Genomic DNA, 24774 nt, shown 5'->3' on the forward strand with positions numbered 1-24774 from the left:
TTTTCTTGCATCTGTGGTGTTGTTTCAAAGATACATTTATATAGAAAGTGTGGCAGCACTAAATAGCATCAATCAGTGCATGCCATATGTCTACTTTGTTGGACAAGACAATCATCTTGTTGTTCACTTTTCCCTCGGCTATAGTCAAAAATCTCTCTATCTTCAAGTAGCCCTGTAACAATATGGATTCTACTCAGCCAAAAAGTTTTGTACACCACTGTCCTTTTTTGTAGTTGTACTGATGTACTCTGAGACTCTGGGTCTAGGAAATAGAGAACTATTGATTTTCTTTTTTTGAAAGCAGATCCTCAGCATTTTAAACTGTACAGAGAGAAGCTTTCATTAATGGCTGATCTGTCAGACTCACTGCTGGATATGAAGTGTGTCACCCAGAGGTGTGGGCTGCACTGCTAATAGTCCTTTGGGTTCTCAGGGCTCAGAAATGATGGGAATGAAACTAGCAGAAACCATGAGCTAGACCAGAGACAATGTGTTTGAGAGTGCTTGACTTCCTTTGAGTTTGTTCATAATCCTCATTATTCTGAATGATGACTCTCATTAGATTCTCATTATTGTTCATACTGTAGTGAAATATATCCTGTCTAGACACAATGATAGTGTAAGCATAAAGCATAGATCAGCATACATTAATGGGGTCATGTGACATGTTTTCATTTCCCTTTAATGTGTAATGCATCTGTTTATGCATATATAAGATCTGTACAGTTACAAAGCTCAGTCTATAGGGATTTATTCTATCTAGCAGAGAACACTGATCCAGACATGCTATAAAACACCACAGTCGAAGTCCAGATAATACTTCTGCAAACATCTACGTCACAATGTGAAATATTAATGCCCGCCCAAAGGCATGTGCAAAGAAAGAAGGCAAGACTTCAGTGAATGATGTCTGGAGACGCTGTGTGTTTCGTCGAGAAAACAAAATCGCTTTGTTTGGCGATCCGAAAACTGATGAAATTAGGGTTTGCTTGTGTACAGCGCATTTACAGAGGACAGCTTCCTGAACCTGCAGTGTACAACGCCGGCTATAAAATCAAAAAAATAATAAAAACTTACCACTGTAAAACGTTCTGCCCAAGTTGTGCTTGCAAATTTGGTTTCAATTGATCTGCTTGATCATCTGCATATTCAGAATCTGACTGTGAATCGAACTGATAAAACGATAATACCAACAAGATTATAAACTGCGTGTTTACAACTGCTTTAGAAGCCTTATAATCTGAAACTTGTGATTATAGTAACAAGGGGCATTACATTTCTGGCACATGTTTGAGGTGTTTGACCACTCACAAGTTATTACCAATAGAGTTCAATGGGACTTACAACCATGGTTGGCTAAGGATGCTTTCTGGTATACGCACCCTAGAGCATTTTAGACTGACTGGGAATAGGGGTACTGCAATAATGTTCATTATGTGAAAAACAATGTGTTTTTGAACATTAAACCATATGAACCTATTCTAGTACACCGAATAAAAAAAAAGTATCGCTCCCTTAAGCTAGCAAACTGTGCACAATTTTTTGTCACATGATATGTTTAGAAAGAGTCTGTCATATTCAAAACAATAACTGTCAAAGTGAATGTATAAAAACAAAGTATTAGTCTGAACTTTAGCCATGAAATGAAGCATTTCTAATGCCAGCAGTGCAGTAAATTGTTCAGACATGTAGGCTTAAGCTGTGTTAGTGGCTCAACTGATAGCAATATTAAGCTTTGTCTCCAAATCTAGGAAATACTACAACTATTACAAATTCTACATTGTATTTCACTACATTCAAGTATTAAACATTATTATTATTATTTTTTTAAATAGACATGAAAATAATGTTGAAAAAAGAAGACATGCAATTAGCAAATCTTACCTGACATCTTACCTCTAATATGGGACAAGTTGTGTCACTGGACAACTTTTTTTGTGATGTCATCTTGTGATGTCTGTGACTACATGATGCTTCTGATTTCTTCTGATAGCAGCATGAATTGCCTTAAAGACACTAAAGGAAAAATGGCACAGCTTATCCTACTATCTCAAATAATATATTACACTTTACAGTAATAAAAATTAGGTTGTCTTAATTGTTGTGAACGCTTAATTTTCTTTATGCAAAATATAACCTTTTTTAATTATTATTATTTATTCATGGGCAAAATATGATGCAATCTAGGGGGATTCAGGGCACACTCTTAAAAATAACAGTTCCAGAAGGGAATTTCCACAGTGATGCAATAGAAGAACCATTTTTGGTTCCCCAAAGAACCTTTCAGTGAACTGTTCTTAAAATAGTTAACTATTTTTCTTATGTGAAGAACATTTTAAAAAATATTAATACATTTTCGACTTTAAAGAACCTTTTGCGGAATGGAAAGGTTCCATGAATGTTAAATGTTCTTCATAAAACCAAAGATGGCAATAATAACATTATTTTTAAGAGTAAGTGTAAGTACAGTTACATGTTACATTTATACAGTTACGCTTGCATAAATAAAGAACAATTCGTCATATCTCAGATCGGATTATCCTAGTAAACTGGTAGAAATCCATCGGATGGCGCTCTTGATGCCTTGGAGCTGATGCACAGGGAGCTGTCCACGGCTCTGAAACTACAGCGGAGCGGTTTAAGCTTTCATACGCTTCATGCGAAGCAGCTGAACCATATTCTTCTTTATTTTGAGCCACAGAGATAACATTATTCTCAGAGAAGGTGAAAGTGATGGCTGACATCACAGAAAACGCCAGTCGTGCCGCTGAATTGATCAAGTGTCGTCTCGCGCTGCGCAGGGAGTTCTGACGCGGTTATTCCCCTCACGAGCTTCTACTCATTGATACTTCACCAAAATGTACAGAGATGGACCAGTGTGCTGGATTACTTCTGACGCTATTTGGAAACTATTATGAATAGGAGTTCAACATCACCAAATGAATGACCAGCTGCTTACTTTGCTCAGCAATCTTCGGATGTTTTTCTTCGAGCAACTTCATCAAAGAGCTTTCATTTAAAGAAAGGCTTTTGCATTTAACTCGCATATTAAGTAACTAAACCGGGGGAAAACAATAAAGTAAATTATGCCTTTGAGTATGTTGTTGCACAGCCCGCGTGAAAAATGATTGCTGTAAATAGCGAGTGTATAACTATGATGAGAAGATGCCTGCTGACGTTCAAACCGTTCAGGTAAGACTCGACAATCTATGACTTATTTGAAATGTTCAGATATTGCAGATATTTGACACACCATTCAGACAGACCTCGCATTGGCACTGTAGCGTTTGACCACTGTAAGTGAGGTCTTCGTTTCGTGTCTGTGGTCAACCACAAGGTTAAGTTCTTACAAAAAAAAGCACCATAACCGTAAGTTTCCACCAAAACACAGTTTGTCGAAACAAACTTGATTTATCGACCTTGTCAAGTTCGCGCCCTCGAACAAAGCTGACCAACGATCTCAAACTTCGTCTTTCCACTATTGTTACTACATGAAAGTACAAAGAAAGACATAAGCTAACTGCTTACTGTAAATAAAATGATGTGACTTTATGGAGGTTGTGGTACTATTCTCGGCTTTTGAGAGGCTTTCATTGGATGTTGTCAGAGGAGCTTCAGGAATGATGTGAGGATGGTGTAAGTAGTGAGTCTCTGATGAGCCTTCGCGCTGTTTTGCACAGTGGCGGGAATCCAGCAGCGCGAGGATGTGGGTCATTCTGTTCCGCAGGAACTCTGCAATTTTTAAAATGAATATGCTGTAGATGTCGCTTAAGCAATTTCCCCCTTATAAAAAAGAGTATTACATAGATATATTACAGAAATATTATTGTATTAATTAGCATATTATATAGTGGAAAGAAAATGAAAATTATGCCTAAGAGGATGGAAGTTACTTAATGCTTAGTTAGGGAATTACATTTAGGTTACATTAACATTGATATTTATTTTGACATTCTTTTGAAATTGATATTTTAGTGGAAGTTGTTATCAAATATTTCCAACTGAGACAAACCAAATAATACCACATCAAAAAAGTATCAGTTCCATTTTATAATACGTTTTGTAGTTTTAGTTGTTTAGCCACCAAAAATGATTTCGCTTTCTGGAGAATGATGTCATCAAGGATAACAATATAGTAGGGGAGATTAGGGAGTGTTGTTTGAATGTACTCAATAGACCTTATTCCGAGCAGAGCAAAGACAGGTATGAAAGCGAGGCTGTGAGGGATAGACTTACCATGTTTTCAGTGGCATTTTAGATCACTATCATTTTCCACAGCTCATATTTTCTTGCATTTTTTTGTCTACTGAAATTTCCTGGAAAGATATATTTGCAGTTTTTCATCAGCAGAACAATTCAAAAACACATTAAATAACAGTACAACCCACTGAAGAGATGTAGTCTATGTCTATCCCTCACAGCCTCGCTGTCATTCCTATTAAAATCAAAGATGGCACCGTTGTGAATAAGGTCTATTGAACTCAAAGCTTTCTTTTTTTTTTCTTTTTCTTTTTTTGTGCTACACAGTACATTTCTCAAACTTTGATATACTGTAATATCCAAATATGTGTCTTCTACTAACTAAAGTAGAAACCTCTAATCACTACTTATCCCTAAACCTGGGCTTCTCATCTCTTCCCCTCGAGGCCCGCTGTCCTGGAGAGTTTAGTCCAAACCTTGATCAATCTCATCTGCCTATAACTTTCATGTAATCCTGAAGACCTTGATTAGTTTTTTCAGGTCTTTGATTAGGGTTGGAGCAAAACTGGCCCTTAAGGGCCAGAGTTGAGAACCCCTGCTCTAAACAGTATAAATTAACATCAAGTACAAAGAGTGCTGTTACAATCTTGAGGTGAGTTGTAAGAGTTGTTAGAATGAATAAGAATTATTATTATTATTATTATTATTATTATTATTATATAAAATAAGCACTAGTGTGCTTGAACAGCAGGGTTGGTTGGGTTATTTTGGTTATTTCTGCTCTAGCACAAGCTGCCATCCTACAAAAGATATCTCTGATATGACATGGTTTCCAAAAAAAAAATAGTGTTCATTTAGTTTAATAAAAGGATTTTATGTGAACAGAGAAGTCAATGGAAATGCACCAATGAAGGTTAAAGAAACAGTTCACACAAAAATACATTTCTGTCATTATATGTACACAATTACATAAAATGTATATGCTGTTATTGTTCTGTTCTTCTTTTCCATATAATGACATGATCACTATACAGTGCTAATGTCTGAGAAGCTCTAAACAAAATATCCCCACCATTACATACAGCAGGCCAAATGACTCATGTGTTATATTCCAAGTCTTCTGTAATCATATAATAGCTTTGTGCGAGGAGCAGACCTAATTTTAAGTTGATATTACTGAAAATAATGACTTCCACACTGCTGCGACTCTCATCTTTGTTCTAAATATTTGAACCACCACATTGTGATTGGCATTTATTGATGCACCAGCACAACAGTTTTAGAGCGCTGCAGGGATGACGTATATTTAAAGGCCAAAACCCAGAAACAATTGAGTATTTTAGTACTTCTGGTTCCATCGTCTTGAAGTCAGTGGTTTTTTGGTTAAATGTCTGAAATAAGTTCTGTGGTTCACACAAGCTCAAGATATTTTTATGTTTTAAAATACATCAGTAATACCCCCTTGTGATTTTTTAAAGCTTTTACTTTAAAAGCTAACTAGTGTCTAAATGGGACTACAGAGCTTGTCAAACATTAAACGCCATCAGCCGAACAAGTAATCTACTTACTAGACGCTTTCACGGCCTCATTTTGTTTTTAATCGCACTCTTGCAAACTATTCTAACTCATACTTTTAGGGAAGATGTTTGTAAGCAAAAAACTGAAAGAGTTGTTTAGAGTTTAATGATGGTGATGTTGAAGTCATGTGACCGTGGTACAGTCCATTTATAGCCTATGTTTTTACTTCTGATGATTTTATTTAAGCTTCAAAATTTATAAAAGTTGTGTTCATTTGTGAAGATTAGCATGATGAACAAAAGACTCATGACCTTTTGTTGACAACAGTGCTTTTTTTCTGCAGTAAACCAAAAGCCAATGGAAAAATACTGTTGGGTGTTTTTAGAGGGAACCAGGGAGATGCTTAACTTATGGGTCGGCCTACAAAACTATAATATCACTGCAGCACTCTATTAATCTATTATAGAAGGATTGAGGAGTTAAGTGAACTTTAATTTATTGGGAGAACTATACATTTAAAAGAAAATGTTCACAAGGATAATATATTTATTTTAACAATATATTCTTCTGGTCGTCATTGTCTGGCTGGAAGTTTTTCTTATTTTTTCACCCCAGCACATTTATACATATGTCTGTCTCTCTTTGTCTGTCTGTTGCAGGATATTTGTGGCGGGAATCGGTTTCTTCAGTCTGTGCTTCTTAATGACCTCTCTGGGGGGGCAGTTCTCGGCCAAGCGACTGGGCGATTCCCCATTCAGCATCCGAACCGAAGGTACATTAATAACTGGCAGCTCTGCACGTCCACCTGTGCTGACCATATGCATATCTAACTCATCCGGTGGCATTTGGAAAGTGTCATTTTATGGGATCTTTAATGGGGTCAATGGAGGGTTTTGTGCTGGCCTTTTACAGGCTTGATTATCCAGGGGTCGGTGTGCTGTGAATAGCATCTCTGGCTGCAGAAGACCCCATTTGTCTTCAGTCATCACCTTTTGTGTGTATTAAAATAAATCACACCAGAGGCTAGAGGTCTCGCTCACTGCAAATGCCAAAAAGAACTTGTCCATGAGGAAAAACTCACCCTGTCATCCTTTACTTACTCATCAGGGGTATTTGTGAAAGTTGATAAATGAAGTGTGCTCCTAATATGATGAAATCTGCCAACACAGATTCTTTGTGGACTAGTTGGGAACGTCTTCTCCAAAAAAGATGCATGCGATGCTGACTAAGAATTTAGCAAAGCAGCATAATTATGCTGTCTACCTTTTGTGAAAGCTTTCATGTTGGAAGCACACCTATACTGCTTTAAAATTCTGCCAACATGAGCTCACTACAGAGGTTTTGGAACAGAGCCAGTATGTTTAATATTCAGTTCCTTTCTAGTTTCAACACCGCTGTGCCCAACAGGAAATGGTGTACCCAAATGTGGCAAATAGCCATCTTAAGAGCTCCACTCAGTTGCTGGAAAATTGGAAAACTGCTTCATGGTGTGCTCAGCAAACCCCAGTATAAAGCTGAAGATGATGGATTAGTGTTCTGTGATGTTGTGGGAGAGGTCGCATGGAGAGAGAGAGAGAGAAAGCGAGAGAGCGAGAAAGCACAATCTGATTAATTAACCACTCCCAGGCTGAAGTCTTGAGAAAGCATCTGGCTCTCGCTCATTAAACACTGCCTGCTGATCATCCAGGGATGGACGTCACTGTGTTTTTGGAGCCCAGCTCTGACATGTGAGATGTGAGGGCTACTTTGAATTCCAGTTACAAATGACTAATTATTTTAAACTAATCACATCTGAATTACTTATAATGTAATCAGTATCCAAAATCCAGATATCACTACACGTATTGCAATTAAGGGGCCATATCCACAAAACATTTTAACTTACCACTAAGAGTTCTCCTAAATAGCAGTATGTTCTTAGGGTAAGAGTTTCTTTTAAAACCTATTCACAAAGCTGCTGAGATAAACTTTTACTAAGGTATAGAGAGAGTCTTAAGCTAAGAGAAAAAGCAGGGTTGACCTCGTTGCTATGGATGATGTCAAAACCCTTCATCCCTGGATATACTTTGTTTTTTAGACATACGCGTACGTACACGCACAGTTGAATGCACAGCCTTCCAAAGTATTCTTCATTTGACTCGTATATGCGTACACAGGCATTTGACGCATACACAGTTTTGATCTCTCGCCACGAGTTACAACACGTGTAAATATCTTTGTATTCTTTCATGCTAGAGTTGAGGGCACTTTCTAACCTCTTCACATAATCTCTCTTTTATGTAGGCCTCCTTTGTCTCTGTAGCTCGCATGCGTTCTGGTCTTTTCTGTTTATGCAGTTTTTCTTCGACTACCTTGTGAATCAATGCCCCCAGGGCATGGTTGCCACCTTGTGGATAAACTAATTACTGCAATTAAAGCATTCACCACGCTCTCCCAGCTAATCAGGTGCCAAGACCTATATTTCAAATTAAGAATACAAGAAAGGTATGCACTCTAAAAAAAATGTAATTGAAGTACACAGGAGATAAGATGACAAACGTTTCTGTTAAATTTAAAGGTTAACGTTTGTCATCTTATCTCCTGTGTACTTCAATTAAAGTTTTTTTAGAGTGCAGACCTTTCTTGTATTCTTAAACGTATTACTGCAAAAAAATTAAATGCAAAATCCGGTGGTGTTCGTACTCTTCTGATGACGAAAGTCATGTCATGCGTACTGTACTCTGACCCTCGCGAACACGTAAAAAGTGTGGTATACTTTGGGCTTTACTAACTATGCACACAGTGATTGGCTGAAAGGGGAGGGGTTTCTGTCAGTGACAGTAGGAGAGAGAAAGAGGGGATGGGATCGGGAAAACCAGAACTCAAATTTGAGTCACATGAGCTGCCTACAAGGCTATCGGCGCCGACGATAGGATATTATTTTCAACTTGACCGCAATGTTTTATTCTCCATCAATGTCCAGTACATTTTGCCTGTACATGAATTAACCTTTATGTTATGTCATTGCAGATTAAAATCTATAAATCAAAATATTTAATGCATTTATGAAGAAAAGGCTCAGCATCCATCTCTATCGCCTATTACCTCAATGGTGTACTGTGTCTGTGGGTGGACTGCCGACAACAGTCATTTGAGGATTGTTTGTGATTTGGTCTTGGTAACTTAGGAGTCCTCTTGACTACTTCTAACTTTTCACAGATTTAGGAGCTGGTTCTAAAATGTTTTGTGAAATACTCTTAGAGCAAAAATTTAGGAGTCCTTAAATTAGGACTGACACGCCCATTATTATTAAGAGTTTCTCCTAAATCAGCAAGTTAGGAGCTACTTTTCGCCTTGTTCGACATGTTTTGTGAATACGGCCCTTGGCTTTTTGTCATTTTATATTGCTACAAGGAATGCAAATAAAGATACAAGAATAGTAATATCTGCTAGATCAGGTGTTTTCAAACTGAGGTCCGTGGATCACCATGTGGCCGCAAGGGAGAGACATATTAAATTTAAGAACGTTGAATGCCGGGTAATTATTTTCATGTCAATTTCTATATTTCATGTAATTTAAAAAAAAAAATGTATTACAGTATTAACAGTATTTTACTTATACAGTATAAGTAAAATAATGCTGAAATATACCAATTATGTATGTAATAGTAACATTGGGTCTCATTCATGAAACATTCGTAAATATACGAGTAAATATGTGAGTGATTTGTGCGTAAAGAGACCTTCCCGAAAACTCTTCTCCTGATTCACAAATACTTCGTAAACGTCAGAAGTGATAGTGAAATGTGTGTGTGTGTTAATGAATTCCAATCAGTCGTGAATGGGACGCGCGTGCACGCTCATTCTCAATTACCATAAATCCCGCCCATTAAATCCGACTGACAACTATATATGGGCATCATATTATGACACCAAATGAAGGACTTTGGCCATTTTATAGGAAACAATTTCCATAACAAATAAGGGGCCATTAGTTTGCCCAATCGTATTGAAATCAATTAATTATTTGATTAAAGTGCTCCGTTTGCAGATGCTATTACTGGCTCTCACAATAAAAGTAAAAAGAAAAAATGTATGTAATTACTATATATAATATTTTTTTTCAAAATGCTGTGTAAATATGTACCTTATTAAGGTGAATTAAAATGCATCCTTATTAATGAGCAAAACGTTCGGATGTTAAACGCACTATTTACGCGTGACTGGGAGCAGGTGTAGATTTCTTTCGTACCAACTAACATTTGGAAAATACGAACATTTTAATGAATCCGAAAATTTACACCAGAACCACTTTACACACGATTTACACAAAAATTCGTTCTGCTCGTGTTTCATGAATGAGACCCATTATGTGTAAATACTTCACAATTTACATAATCAGATTTTTCTTTTTTTTTTTGCATTATGTAATTTACTTTTTTTTAAAACATTAATTTCTTTAACATTCATTAAATAATTATTTTTTTCACCTTTTTGATGTGTAACAGAATACAGTAACCGTATTTCATATCCCGACAACATAAAAGCGTTACCAGTATTCACTTACTGTATAACACTGAGTGCTGATCTAACACTAATGTTCAGCTCTAGTAGTACACATGTTATCTCAATGCTCTCTTTTGGTCCCTACGAGAAACCCTGCTGATTCTCTAATCCTCTTCCACAAAAGATTTCCTCTAGTTTTTACACCCTCACTCTGGCCATGTTCTAGCTTGAGTAACACCATCCAGCATATGTTCTGGGATTATGCCTCTAATGGATACTAATGGCGATTCTAAGAGAGGTTTGTTATTATACATTTTTAATGAAAGCTTGTGTGTGGGTTGATGCAGGGAGCACTTCGTCAGTTTTAAATAGCAGAGTTGTGTTAGTTAAGCAGGAAATACAGGATGCCTAGCATTAGAGCCAAAAAAAAAAAAAAAAAAACTGGGGTTCAAAATCTCAAAGCATTTAGAGAATACATCCCTTCACTGGACACGCTTATTTATTACTATTCCAATTGAAAATAACCAGATTTAATCTAGCCGCCTGAAATATTGCTTTAATGTGTAGTTTTAGATGCTGCATTATTAGGGATGAAAATCTTCTCTTTTCCATGCAATGAATGTAGATGTTTCATATAGCCAAGATCAAAATTAGAAAAAAAAAAAGCAGGAATTGTCCACTATTTTCCTTGTCTTCTGATAGCTACGATAGCTTTATGTCATATTTTTCAGACTTGCCACATCTCAACTGGTCACGTTAAATGCAAGATTTTTTTTCATCAATGTTCAGCACAGAATTGAAGAACTCATTACAGCATGGGTTGATCTTTGGTTGACCAGTCAGCCAGGAGTATTTATGCCCTTTCACAACTCTTTATCCATTTTCTACCCATGAACCTAAAAATAAAATTTCTGCTTATTTAATTTCAAATTGAAATGCAAACTATCAGAAGGTACACAGACCTTAGTAATACACTTTAATGTTACTAAAGTACTATTTATTACAACAATACTTTGTTCAATTGGTCATGACATGTTTTTTTTATTATTATTATTTTAATATGTTCCTTGAGGTTCACTTATAATGTTAATAATGCTTTTACACACACACACACACACACACACACACACACACACACACACACACACACACACACACACAATCATTTTCAATTCTCATTCTGACCCTTTATCTGAAATGATTTGTTTTTTAAGGGGCGGCTCCTTTGAAGTGCCCATATTTTGCTTTTTGTTCCTTCTCAGATATTAACTTTCATGTAGTGTGTTATATAACTGTTAAAAGGTCTGCAAAGTTTCAAAGATCAAAGGATAAATTAAGTTTCTCCCTAACGAAAGAAGTGAATCTGAACTGCCTAAAACGAGTCGTCAGTAATTCCAGTCTTACTTCCTACTCAAACTTACAGTTCATAAGTTTGTAACACATTTGCATAATTCCAGTCTGTGGTCTTCATTGGCTCCCCTCGAACAACATCTATACTTTGACACTCAATGCTGTAGTTGTAGCTGAGACTGGAAGAGTTTGGTTTGTGTTGTCGACATGTCTAGAAGATGCAAAAGCAAATCCATTTCAATGCACTTCCAAAAGGTTGAGACTCGGGCTGGAATTTATACGGCAAAACTGATGCTGTTCGTATCACTGTGTATCAAGTGCTGAGGAAGCCAACAGACCTGAAATTCAGAAATGGTAATGAGTGTTTCGTTTCCAACAAGCGCTGTAAGTGGATGACCAATCACAACAAACTGGGCAATCAGCCCAGAGTAGGTCAGTCACAACAGACTGGGTCATCTGACCAATCAGAGCAGAGTATAGGCTTTCAGAAAGAAGGGGTTTAAAGAGACTGAATCCTTTATCGAACCATTTCAGACACTGTGAGATAAGAGGTGATTCTGCAATGTATACTATAAGAAAATTAAAGTGTTTTTGACCTTGGATGCAATTGTAGGAGATTCCAAAACAAAATTAGGAACCTTTAAAATAGCATTTTAAGTGCACTTTAAGACTTGTCAGTAAACAGCCACTGTTATGAATGGCTAATGTCATTGCATAGGAAAAGGTTTCAATGCCCTCTTGTTATTGCACATGAGTAAGCAAATGCAAGTGTGAAAGATCAATGAAAATTTAATTTCTCATGTCATGACCCCTTTAATCCTACTTTTTTACATTCAGCAATTCTGAATCTTGTTTGCTAGCTCAATTCTATTCTGAATGGTGCACAACCCGGTTAGTCAAGTCTCCTGTGTGCTTTGTACTGTGTTTGGCTGCCAGTGACATATAAATCTGTGGATTGCAGTGCTTTGACACAGCATCCTCTAGGAAGGTCTTTAGATTTCAGTTGGAGTCGTCCCTGTGCTCCATCACAATCCGGCAGATATCTGCACTGTTCCAAGATGAAAATCAGTGCTTCTCTTCCCTTTAGACAGTCAATGCATGGTTCAAAAACTGTGGCCTTTGACAGTTGTTGCACACAGGCACAGCAGAAGATGAAAACACTGATTCTATTATAAGCCTATATCTTCTTGTATTGAGGTCTTTTTCTCTCATATATACAGTGGGATCCAAATGTCTGAGACCACACTGAAAGTCTGGTCTCAGATCTAAGATTTAAATGTAAAGTTTTGGAAAAAATGAAAATGTATAATGTAAAACTAATTAGAAACACTATTTCTAGGTCACAAATCAAATGTAATCAAATGACTGCTGCAAAATCAATCACATATTGCTTATTATTGTTATTATTAATGTTATATTTTCAAGGAATTTAATGAATTGAAAGGACACAGCAGTAATATAATCATCCCCAGTACTCTCACCACGAGACGTGCCCTAGTTTCACCGCATCCATGTTTTCCTCCTTGCACTGTTGTGTATTTATAATGCTAAATGACGGTCTAATGGGAATGGGAGCCGAGTTCTTTCACGCACACTCTGAAGGAGTCTGCTGTTGTATTCTTGGGGTGGAATTAACACTGTAAATATTTGCTTCAGCACATTTTCGAAGACTTCTCTATAATTAAAATGATAAAATAATTGCAGATCAAACATTTTGGAGCTGACCTTAAAGTGAACATGAAATGAAACCTATTTTAATTCTGTAATCTGGTGTATTTCAGAGTGAAACAGGATATTCAATGAGCATAAAAATGTAGTGCGGGACTTGATTTTCTTCTTTAGGAGTTGATTGGATCATGAGATGTATTACATAACAGTATGGAATCAGGTGGTTGGAGGAAAGGGGTAGAAAAAAGTAAGACCGAGCACAAGCTTATGAAGCACTGTTGTAATTTGCGAATGTGTTTATGCTCTTAAAAACATGCAATGCACAATAGTTACTATAGTAATGCAGTTACGCAATAACTGCAGAGCTGCAGTGCTGATGAATGGAAAAGAAGGCAGGGTCTGGAACGCGAGACACGGCATAATGGTCACATGTTTGTCTAGTGCATGTTCACATAGAGAAACAATTAAAAGCTTTATGAGCTTTATGATTGGCCCAAAGCAAACTTTTTACTTCAGCGTATGCTCATGGCAGTAATCTTCATTCTTTGTTCACACACAGCATCATACCACTAATTTACTGGTAATGTTACAACTTCTCATATTGAGAAATTGCCAGAACTGATTTACTGGTATTTTTTAAAAGATCCTGTTCACACACGATCTCCTAATGGGGATATATGCCCCTTTCACAAGATGTAATACAAGAAGTGTCTGGTGTCACCAGAATGCATCTGTGAAGTTTCAGCTCAAAATATCTCATTTATTATAGCTTGTCAAATTTGCCCCAATTTGTGTGTGAGCAAAAAGCACACCATTTTTTTTTTGTGTGTCCCTTTAAATGCAAATGAGCTGCTGCTTTCCAGAAGAGGATGAAGCTTTAACAGCTTGCGCTTCAGTTGCTCAACAACAACAAAACTGGAGAATCTCACGCTGCTAAAATGACGATTGTCAGTAACGGTGTTCAACATTGTTCAAACCTGAGTCAGACACTGATGGAGAGACTCAGGAAGAAGTTACGACTTTTAGAATGCATCTGGGCGTTTCTGAATGGTTAGTGGATAAATTTATGTAGTTGTTGTGGAGTTGATTCAACAAATCGACTAGCATGTGCCGTCATGTTAATCTTTTGCACAAATCCAATGCTGAACTGACCATTGTTTGTGAAGCGGTCAGGCGTAAATGACGGCATCTTAACAACACTCTACTACAACAACTCTTCCTCTTCTCTAAAGCAGCCCAACATGGCCTAGCCTCCTTTGTTGTGTGTTCTCGGGGGCAGGGTTTATGTAAATATTAGGGTTAGTGATGTCACTATCCCGGGAAGAAGCTTGTTGTATTCCCTACCAGCCATTGGTTTTAGTCTTTAAACAGTGAATTTTTTAAAAGAAACATCTCCCTTTGCATTGAACTTTGAGCGTCAAAATTTTGCAGATGTTGTTTATGCTCTAAAAGCAACATCACACACTAACTAAAGTTGAAAAAGTGAAACCACAATCAACCACCATTTTAACTGTAATTTACCAGTTAAGACTGTATGTGTGAAAAAGGCTATTGAAATGAATGCAAACAGGTAGCTTACTAGGTACATGTATTGACTTCATTGCTTGTTTATTTTCTTTGTAATGACATGAACAATATCATGTAAATGGGATCAATTTAAATTTCAAGTTGATTTACCACTTGTATATGTATGCCATCAAACCCCCTCATGCTAAATATCTTGGACAGATGTGGGCATGCATAGCATTTGGAGCTAGTGATTTTGGTGACCTGCTACTCTTCAGAAGCCCTCAGGTCTTCTTACAGCTAGTGAGTCATAAGTAAACTGATGCAGTTTCACGGCAGCATCTCTTGTCTTCTATCACATACTCCCACTGCTGCTGTCAGACAGAGTCGAGCAAAAGAGCTCCAGAATTTCACACCGACTCACTAGACATAATCCGGGTTTGTTTTCTTCACATTTTCCCACAAACATACCTGGGGGAAAAATAGGTGGAATTTTTAAATGACTGCACTTAAAAATTCCAATGCTTGAATTGTTTGTACTCCTAGTTTGCATGCATAATTATAAATATTATTATATGGTATTAAGTAATTTACAGTGATTATTATATAATCACATACATTTCATTTAGTATATTTATTATAATAATGTTTATAATGCTGTTTACACAACACCATTTTCATCAAAAAATGGGAAACTTTTTTATGCATTTTGGCAGTTAGTTTACACAACAATGGCGTTTTGGGGGCATGAAAAAAGTGTTTTTATTTTTGAAAAGATTAGTTATCTCCATTTAAACTACAAACACGTGAATTTGTAAAAACAGTGATGTCATGTGTATGCGTATTATGTGTTCCCTTTCAGTCGGTCATGTTCGACGTACGTCAGTAGTGACCGACGAATTGGATGTCGATCGCTGCATCGGAAGGTGAGCCTGAGTCCTCGGGGGAGGAAGATTCGGACGTGCTGCCGCCCGGGACGGTAGCGTTGCCCGAGTCGGATCCCGAGCTCACGGCTGTGCTCTCCCGGGCCGCCTTGTGCGTCGGGCTCGAGTGGAACCCTCCACCCTGTCCCGGCCCATCTCGGTTGGACGATTGGTACTTGGGGGGGGGGGGGTCGCGCTGGTCAAATCCAGCGCCCCGCCCCAATGCCTTTCTTCCCGGAAGTACACGATGAGGTGACCAGGTCTTGGCAAGCTCCGTATGGGGCTCGTACAGGGCCTGGTCCCTCGTCCGCCTTCACCTCCCTGGACGGCGGGGAAGCCAGGGGATACGCGAGGATCCCGCCGGTAGAGCGGTCTGTTGCGATGCAGTTGTGTCCAACGGCCGCTGGCTGGCGCGGTGAGCCGCGTCTCCCGTCCCAGGCCTGTGAGTTCTCAGCTGGTCTGACTGAGAAAGCTTACAGTGCCTGTGGGCAGGCTGCCTCTGCCCTGCACGCGATGGCCCTTTTGCAGGTCTATCAGGCAAAAGCGCTGTCGCAGATGCCCCAGGAAGGTCCTGACCAACAGCTGCTTGGGGAGCTGCGCGCTGCCACTGACCTTGCCCTCCGGGCAACGAAGGTGACAGTGCGTTCTGTTGGCCAGGCGATGTCTACTCTGGTAGTCCAGCAACGCCACCTCTGGCTGACCTTGGCAGACATGAGGGACACCGAAAAACATCGGTTCCTGGATTCCCCCGTGTCTCCGGTCGGCCTTTTCGGCGACGCGGTGGAGAGCTGTGCCCAACAGTTCTCCGCTGCACAGAAGCAGGCTGAGGCTATCAGACATGTCATGCCATGACGCTGCTGTCTCCACCCAGCCGCCCGTGGCTCAGCCTCAGCCCGCTCGTCGCCGAGGGCGCCCGCCTGCGTCTTCCTCCGCCTCTGCTAAGTTGGAAAAGCAGCAGCCTACACCAGCCAAACAGCAGGGTGCCGGTCGCGGACGTGGCCCTGAGACGGGCGACCTGGAGCGGAAGGTTCCTGCCCTTTGGGAGAGTATTCCATCTGCTCTCCCACCCCCGGAGGAGGGCCGGGGGGATTTTGTGGCGGCTGTCCATCTACCGCCGCTGGCTCTCCGGAGTCCAGCGGTACCCACTTTGCCACAAAAAGAGCAGTTTCCTCAAACTCCAGGTCACAACAAGGGGTGTCTGCCAGTGTGCCAGGCTCCGCCTCGCCGCTGACAGCTCCCTCCCCATTCGCCAGCAGGCGGCAGTGTGGTGGCACAGACCGCGTCCCGTGCGCTGTCTCCCATGCACACTGCTGCCTCGCAGAGTCCGACCCCACTCCGGGCCGCTCCCAAGCCGTCCGAGTCGGGTCCCTCTCTGCCTTGCTGCCCCACCCCCGGTGCGTCTGTGGTGCCTTTGGTCCCACTGGCTCAGTGTCTGGAAGCGTGGATAGCGCTCCCCAGCCTGTCCAGTTGGCTCATTCGTACTATCAGACTCGGCTATGCGATTCAGTTCGCCCGGCGTCCCCCGGTCTTCAGGGCTGTCCACTTCACTCCGGTGTCGTTGGACAGTGCACCTGTTCTCCGGGTGGAGATTGCTGTCCTCCTGGCGAAGGATACAATCAAGCCGGTCCCTCCAGCCGATATGAAGTCGGGGTTCTACAGCCCCTACTTCATTGTACCGAAAAAGGGCGGTGGGCTACGGCCAATCCTGGACCGTCCCCAGGATTGGTTTGCAGCAGTAGACCTGAAGGATGCGTACTTTCATGTCTCGATTCTGCCTCGACACAGACCCTTCCTAGGTCGGTCTGCGTTCGAGGGTCAGGCATGTCAGTACAAAGTCCTACCCGACATGGTTGTAGCTCCCAGCCGGTTGGGTCTTCAGGTCAACTGGGACAAGAGCAAACTCGCCCCCGAGTAGAGGATCTCTTGTCTCGGTCTCGAGCTAGACTCGGTCGCACGGACTGCGCGTCTCACCGAGGCGCGCGTCCAGTCGGTTTTGAACTGCCTGAGCTCGCTCAAGTGCAGGACAGCGGCTCCACTGAAAGATTTTCAGAGGCTCCTTGGGCATATGGCATCTGCAGCCGCGGTAACGCCGCTCGGATTGCTTCATATGAAACAGCTTAACACTGGCTCCGCGGCCGGGTCCCGAGATGGGCGTGGCAGTGCGGCACGCTCCGTGTCCCCGTGACACCGAGCTGCCGTCGCACCCTTGTCCGGTGGTTGGACCCTTCGTTCCTGTGGGCCGGAGTACCCCTCGAACGAGTGTCCAGGCACGCTGTGGTCTCCACAGATGCCTCTGCCATGGGATGGAAACTGCCCTCTGCCAGTGGTTTTATTCCCTGACCGGCGGCACGCTCGGCACGGATGCCCTGGCACACAGCTGGCCCCCGGGTCTGTGCAAATATGCGTTTCCCCCAGTGAGCCTTCTCGTACAACTCATGTGCAAGGTCAGGGAGGACGGGGAGCAGGTTCTGTTAGTGGCTCCGTACTGGCCCACTCGGACCTGGTTCTCAGACCTCATTCTCCTCGCGACAGCACCTCCCTGGCCGATTCCTCTGAGGAAGGACCCCCTGACTCAGAGACGGGGCACCCTGTGGCACCCGTGTCCCGATCTGTGGAACCTCCACGTGTGGTCCCTGGACGGGATGCGGAGGTTTTGAGTGATCTCCCGCAAGCGGTCGTAGACACCATCACTTCCGCTAGAGCTCCTTCCACTAGGAATCTCTATGCGTTGAAGTGGAACCTGTTCGTCGAATGGTGCGCCTCTCGCCGAGAGGACCCCCAATCATGTTCGGTCGGATCCGTGCTTTCCTTTCCGCAAGATGGGTTGGAGCGAAGGCTGTCTCCCTCCACCCTCAAGGTGTATGTTGCCGCTATTGCCGCACATCACCATGCAGTTGAGGGTAAGTCCCTGGGGAAGCACGATCTGATCGTCAGATTCCTGAGGGGGGCCAGGAGACTGAATCCTCCTCGCCCTTCCTCCGTACCCTCTTGGGATTTGACCCTGGTTCTCACAGCTCTCCGGGGTCATCCCTTTGAACCTTTGCAATCAGTCGACCTGAAACTAATGTCTCTTAAGACGGTTCTTCTGGTTGCATTGGCTTCCCTGAAGAGGGTAGGGGATCTGCATGCATTTTCGGTCGACGAAACGTGCCTAGAATTCGGGCCCGGTGATTCTCACGTCATCCTGAGACCCCGGCCCGGATACGTGCCCAAGGTTCCTACCACTCCCTTCAGAGATCAGGTAGTGAACCTGCAAGCGCTGCCCTCGGAGGAGGCAGACCCAGCCCTAGCTTTGCTCTGTCCCGTCCGCGCTCTGCGCATTTACGTGGACAGAACGCGAAGCTTCAGGACCTCAGATCAGCTCTTCATCTGTTACGGAGGCCAGCAGAAGGGAAAGGCTGTCTCCAAGCAGCGGATGGCCCACTGGATAGAGGATGCCATCGCCTTGGCGTACGAATCCCAGGGCGTGCCTTGCCCGCTCGGGTTGAGAGCCCACTCCACCAGAGGGGTGGCCTCTTCCTGGGCGCTGGCTCATGGCGCCTCACTGACAGATATCTGTAGAGCTGCGGGCTGGGCGACACCAAACACGTTCGCTAGGTTTTATAGCCTACTAGCATCCACTAGTCGGTAGACGTGTTGTACCCAGTCTAAGTGTCGGCTTGCAATGCCATTCCCGCCACTGGCCGGATACGTGCATACTTTCACTCCAGTTGTGTTCCCCGCTTCCACCTGTCAGATGAGTCTCCCCCTACCAGGTGGAGCCATCCCAGGGACTCCATATGCGTACTGCCCCCCGGGCCAGTCCATATGTGTATTCCCACGTAAACTCCTCCCCCATTGGGTAGGTAGTGGTCTCCGCAGCGTCCCTTACGGGTTCGCTTCCCCAGTGTGTCTAGTTTACTTAGTGGGTAGTGGTTAGACAGCAGTAGACTCTCTCGGTGTAAGCTCGCCCCCTTCACCGCCAGCCGGTGCTATGGGCGGCTGAGCTTGCGCTGGGCACTGGAAGGGGTTTCGTAACTGTGGCGCTTTAGTTGGGATCCCAATTCGTCGGTCACTACTGACGTACGTCGAACGTGACCGACTGAAAGGGAACGTCTCGGTTACGTATGTAACCCTCGTTCCCTGAAGGAGGGAACGGAGACGTACGTCCCGTCGCCACAGTTTCTGTACCCTCGCTGTAGCGCGGACACCAGTTGTCTCCTCAGCGAAAAACAGAGTGCGATTGCATCTGCTTCCTATTTATATACACCTGACGGGGGCGGTGCGCATTATGCAAATATCACACGCCAATTCCATTGGCTTGTTTTAGTTTACACGAAGATGATAGGGCTCTCTAAGCGATATCCCAATTCGTCGGTCACTACTGACGTACGTCTCTGTTCCCTCCTTCAGGGAACGAGGGTTACATACGTAACCGAGACGTTCAGTCTATAGGCGAGTAGTGTTTCATTACAAAGTGACATCGCCAACTACTGACCTGGCATAAATAATACAGCATTTTTAGACGTTTTCACGAACCTGTGTGAACGGGGATCATTATAGCAATGTTGCTATCTGTATGCGAAAAACACAAAGGAAAAACTTTATCCATTTTAGTACATCATTGTCTTGTAAATGGACCCTGTATTATCCTATTTAATTTTATTTAAAAAGAAAATACTTCTAATTTATTCCAATTACCTTCATATGGACAGAGTGACAAAAGTCTGTGTCCAATAATGATGTGCAACAAAACATTGTTAGTTTCTTACAGTGTTAGATCTTACATTTATCTCAGATCTGCTGCCATGAGCTGCTAAATCATTATTGATCCGTATCTTTCCAGTCCTTGTCTTGGAGTAGACCAACACTTCATAATGTGCCTGCTATCATTATCTGACACACCTGAATATAATTTTTCCGCCTATTAGTGATTATTTTCTATAAAATATACAGTGTTGCTCAAAAGTTTACATACTTGCAGAATCTGTGAAAATGTGAATAATTTTAACAAAATAAGAGGGATCATACAAAATGCATGCTATTTTCATTCAGTACCATCCTGAATAAAATATTTTACATAAAAGATGTTTACATATAGTCCACAAGACAATATATATATATATATATATATATATATATATATATATATATATATATATATATATATATATATATATATATATATATATATATATATATACATACATACATACAGTTAAACAGCCTAACATTCTTCAGGAAAATCCTCCAGGTCCTGCAAATTTTTCAGTTTCACAGCATCTTTTGCATATTTTAACCCTTTGCAGTAATGACTGTATGGTTTTGAGATCCATCATTTTATTGAGGGACTCAAACACAATTATTAAAAAAGGTTCAAACATTCACTGATGCTCCAGAAGGAAACACGATGCATTAAGAACCAGCGGGTGTAAACTTTAGAATTTGAAGATCAAGGATAATTGTACTTAATTTGTTTTCCGGGAAACATGTAAATATCTTCTGTTTCTTCTGAAGGGCAGTACAGTAACGCTTTATTTTACAGTGCTGTAGTTACACATTACTACCTGTAACTATAGTAACTATAGTAACTATCTACTACCTATTACTATAGTAATAACAGTAAATTCTGCATAATTAAATGTAACTAACCCTAAACCAATCCCTAACTGTAACTCTATAGTAAGTATATGTAGTTAATTAATAGAATTCAGTACTTATTTGAGTAATTACAATGTAACTATGGCACTGTAAAATAAAGTGTAACCGGCAGTACTACAGTAAAAAAAAAAAAAAAAAAAAAATCCTATTCAAAAGTTTTCACCCCTGGCTCTTAATGCATTGTGTTTTTTAATACTTTCGTTTGAGTCCCTCAGCTGTCTTCAGCTGTCCCTCATCTTGTGGACTATAGAGTATGTGTACATCTATTATGTAAAATATCTTACTCAGGAAAGTACTAAATAAAAAAAAATTACACATTTTGTATGATCCCTCTTATTTTGTTAAAATGATTCACATATTTGCAGATTCTGCAAGGGGTATGTAAACTTTTGACTAACACTGTATAGTAGGTCTATGTCATGTGTGCTTTAGGTTTTGGTCATGTTTATGCTTTCATGTCTTTTTTTTTTTATATTTGTCACAGTCTGTTTCCTGTTTGTCATGTGAGTTCCCTTTCCTCTCATGCGATTTCAGGTGTGTTCAACTTGAAGCGGTGCTGCACAGACCAATCGGTGTATGACATCAAAGTACTGCAAAAATGGTTAGAGAGCAGTACCTGAGCAGTACCACTTCAAGTTGAAAACCTCTTTTCTTTTGGTTCTTTTAGCTCATGTGTCATGTCCTGATTGGTTCCTTTGTCTCATGTGTCATGTTCTCATTGGTTTATTGTCTTGTTATCTTATTATCAGTTCTGTCTTTGCATTTTTTCTTGTTTGATTTTGTGTGTGTGTGTGTGTGTGTTGCCAAAAAAAGACATGTCTTCAGCAGTTCCTTGAAAATGGCTAAAGACTCAGCAGCTTGGGTTGAGTTAGGCTGGTCATTCCTCCAACAGGGAACAGTCCAGGTAAAGGTCCATGAAAGTGATTTTGTGCCTCTTTGTGATGGTACCACAAGGTTAAATTATTGTATAGCTTTTAAAAATTCAAAGTCAGGAATCTTGTAAACTTGGTCAAATTGACCAGGGCTGCATTTCCCAAAAGCATCATGTAGATCGTAGAAGCCACCAAAGGTTACTGCAATCTATTTAGGCTTACAATGCATTTGGGAAACACAGCCCAGGGTAGTTTTGTCAATTTGTAATAAAAAAGTCAAGTTTTGTTTGTCTTGTATTTTGGTTATGGTTATAAATTAACCTGCACTTGGGTTCTTACTTTGGCTTCAGTGAGCTTTGTTACAGCCTATAAATTAACTTTACGGATCTATTTCATTAGCTGTGATCAGTAGGCTAATTGAATGGATCACAGTGTTTTTGCACTTTTACTGTGTTACCAAATTGTTTACCACTGAGAAAATGTTAAAGGCTTAAAAGAGGAAGTCAACTAAACCCACTTTACAAAATATTGACAGAACTACTCTAGGCTGTGTTTCCCAAAAGCATTGTAAGCCTAAATAGATCATAGAGACCTTTGGTGGCTTCTACGATCTACGTGATTGTTTTGGGAAATGCAGCCCTGGTCAATTTGTCCCAAGTTTACAAGCTTCATGGCTTTGAATTGTAAAAAGGTATTCTAGAATTTTTTACAAAATATGGAAAACAAAGTGAGCAGATTCCTCATGGGACCTTTCATGACTAATACAATTGATGTGCTTTATGATAGTCTGATATTCTGTTGCACGAACTCACCTTTGGGTCAGACTGTGCTGGTAATTCTCAGTTATCTGGATGCATTTTTAGATGATTTCTTAGACAAGCTGATTTCTTGGGTCCAACTTCATTAAAATTCAGAAAATCCATTAGGCCTCACAAGAATGTGGTTAGACCAAGATAAGACATAAAATGGCTCGGCTCTGACAGGAAGCAACATACTAATGATGATCTGACAGGCTCTTGACAGGCAATTAATTTATACAGCTTTACCCAATGACTGTCAATGACATAGTTCACAGTGGGTGTGATGACTTTGCTGAGTATAACAAACTTTTTTATTTATTCATTTTTTAAACTTATTTGATGGTCATCTTAATGGCTATAGAGCAATATTACTGTGCTTATGCCTTATAATGCAGACACACACACACACACACAATATATATATATGCATTAATTTATTTAGGCTATTACTGATGTATTGTGTTTTATAGATTAAAGTTTGTACATTCAGCTTGGGGCCAGTTGCATAAGCACAGTCACTTTGTTAAGACTGTGTTATAAATACTAGTCTGACCAACTAGCAGTTAAAGGCTGGAATACACTACGTGATTTTTGCCCCGATTTTCCCCCCGATTTACAGTCTGAAAAAGTTGACGCTAGTTGACAAAAGTCAGAGCCAGTCTGCAGATTTGAGCCAAGAGATTCCATGGAAAATTGTGTAGTGTATGATGGTCACAGACTTTTTAGCTTCAGATTTCGATTCCATCTAGTTGGAGGATATCAAACCTGTTTGATATTTTGAGACAATTTTAGAACACATATATCAGTGAACTATATGTGTTGCTAATACATACAGTATAACGTTACACGGTACAGACATACGCTGCCCAAGCAATGCAAATCAATGGTGCGAAGTCACAAAGATTGAGAAAAAAAATTAGACTACTGTACAAAATCAGGTAATAAGGAAAAACTTACCTCATTCAGCTCACGAATCACGGCGCTTGAAGAGTAATCATGTTGAGACACTATTACTATTGCTGTTACTGGTGGTGTGTGATGCCTAGTGTTTTAAAAATATGTTCAGATTTTAAAAATTGTGTAGTGTATTCCAGCCTTAAGGTGTAATCAGTCTTACTTTTCAGATTGCAATTAGACCAATCTACATTTGTGTAACTGACGTTAAACAAGTTATAGCCAGTCTTTAAATAAATAAATAATGGATGACTAATTTGTAAAACCAGTTCAAGCAGTTTATGCATCCAGCCACATGAGTTGACAAAATGGAGGAAACAATATGAGCTTTGTTGTCATTTATAGAGAAAAATAGATAAATCATATATATATATATATATATATATATATATATATATATATATATATATATATATATATATATATATATTTTTTTTTTTTTTTTTTTTTTTTTCAAAGGTAGAAGTTTTGTTTATTAAAGATAGTAGAACCAGTAATAATGATGGACATTTTTTTAACAAATCTGTTGAGGGAATGATTCAATGGCTGACTCAGTATATTTGGTGGGTGAATTCAACGGATTCAATAATTCAAAATTGTTAATATTGCTTTTGTACATATCATGAGGAGTACCCTGGAACCTTTATGGTAAAAAAAAAAAAAAAAAAAGGATAATGGACAAAATACTTATGTAAATACTCATACTAAGCAAAATTATCTGAGCAGTGGAGACATTAATGTGGTTGTTTCACAAAGAGGGTGAGGGTTGTGTAATTGCCCTCGTCCAATGTGTGATGTGTCACAAGAAAATAAACAAATGCTGTTTGAATTCTGGAGCCAAGGCACAGTAAATCCTTT

The 24774-nt window shown here is 40.4% G+C and overlaps 1 protein-coding gene across 2 annotated transcripts in view; it reads left to right on the forward strand.

Annotated features, from left to right (window-relative positions):
• The first annotated feature begins 3124 nt into the window (after nt 1-3124).
• LOC137017955 (alpha-1,6-mannosylglycoprotein 6-beta-N-acetylglucosaminyltransferase B-like) overlaps nt 3125-24774 on the forward strand; it is a 138164-nt gene continuing 116514 nt past the window's right edge. For both annotated transcript variants that reach the window (XM_067382761.1, XM_067382760.1), the window contains exons 1-2: nt 3125-3192; nt 6378-6490. In XM_067382761.1, the coding sequence (XP_067238862.1) occupies nt 3125-3192; nt 6378-6490 (181 nt within the window). The remainder of the gene's footprint in view (nt 3193-6377; nt 6491-24774) is intronic.

This window comes from Chanodichthys erythropterus, chromosome 3 (genome assembly GCF_024489055.1).
Source record: "Chanodichthys erythropterus isolate Z2021 chromosome 3, ASM2448905v1, whole genome shotgun sequence".
Lineage (NCBI taxonomy): Eukaryota > Metazoa > Chordata > Actinopteri > Cypriniformes > Xenocyprididae > Chanodichthys > Chanodichthys erythropterus.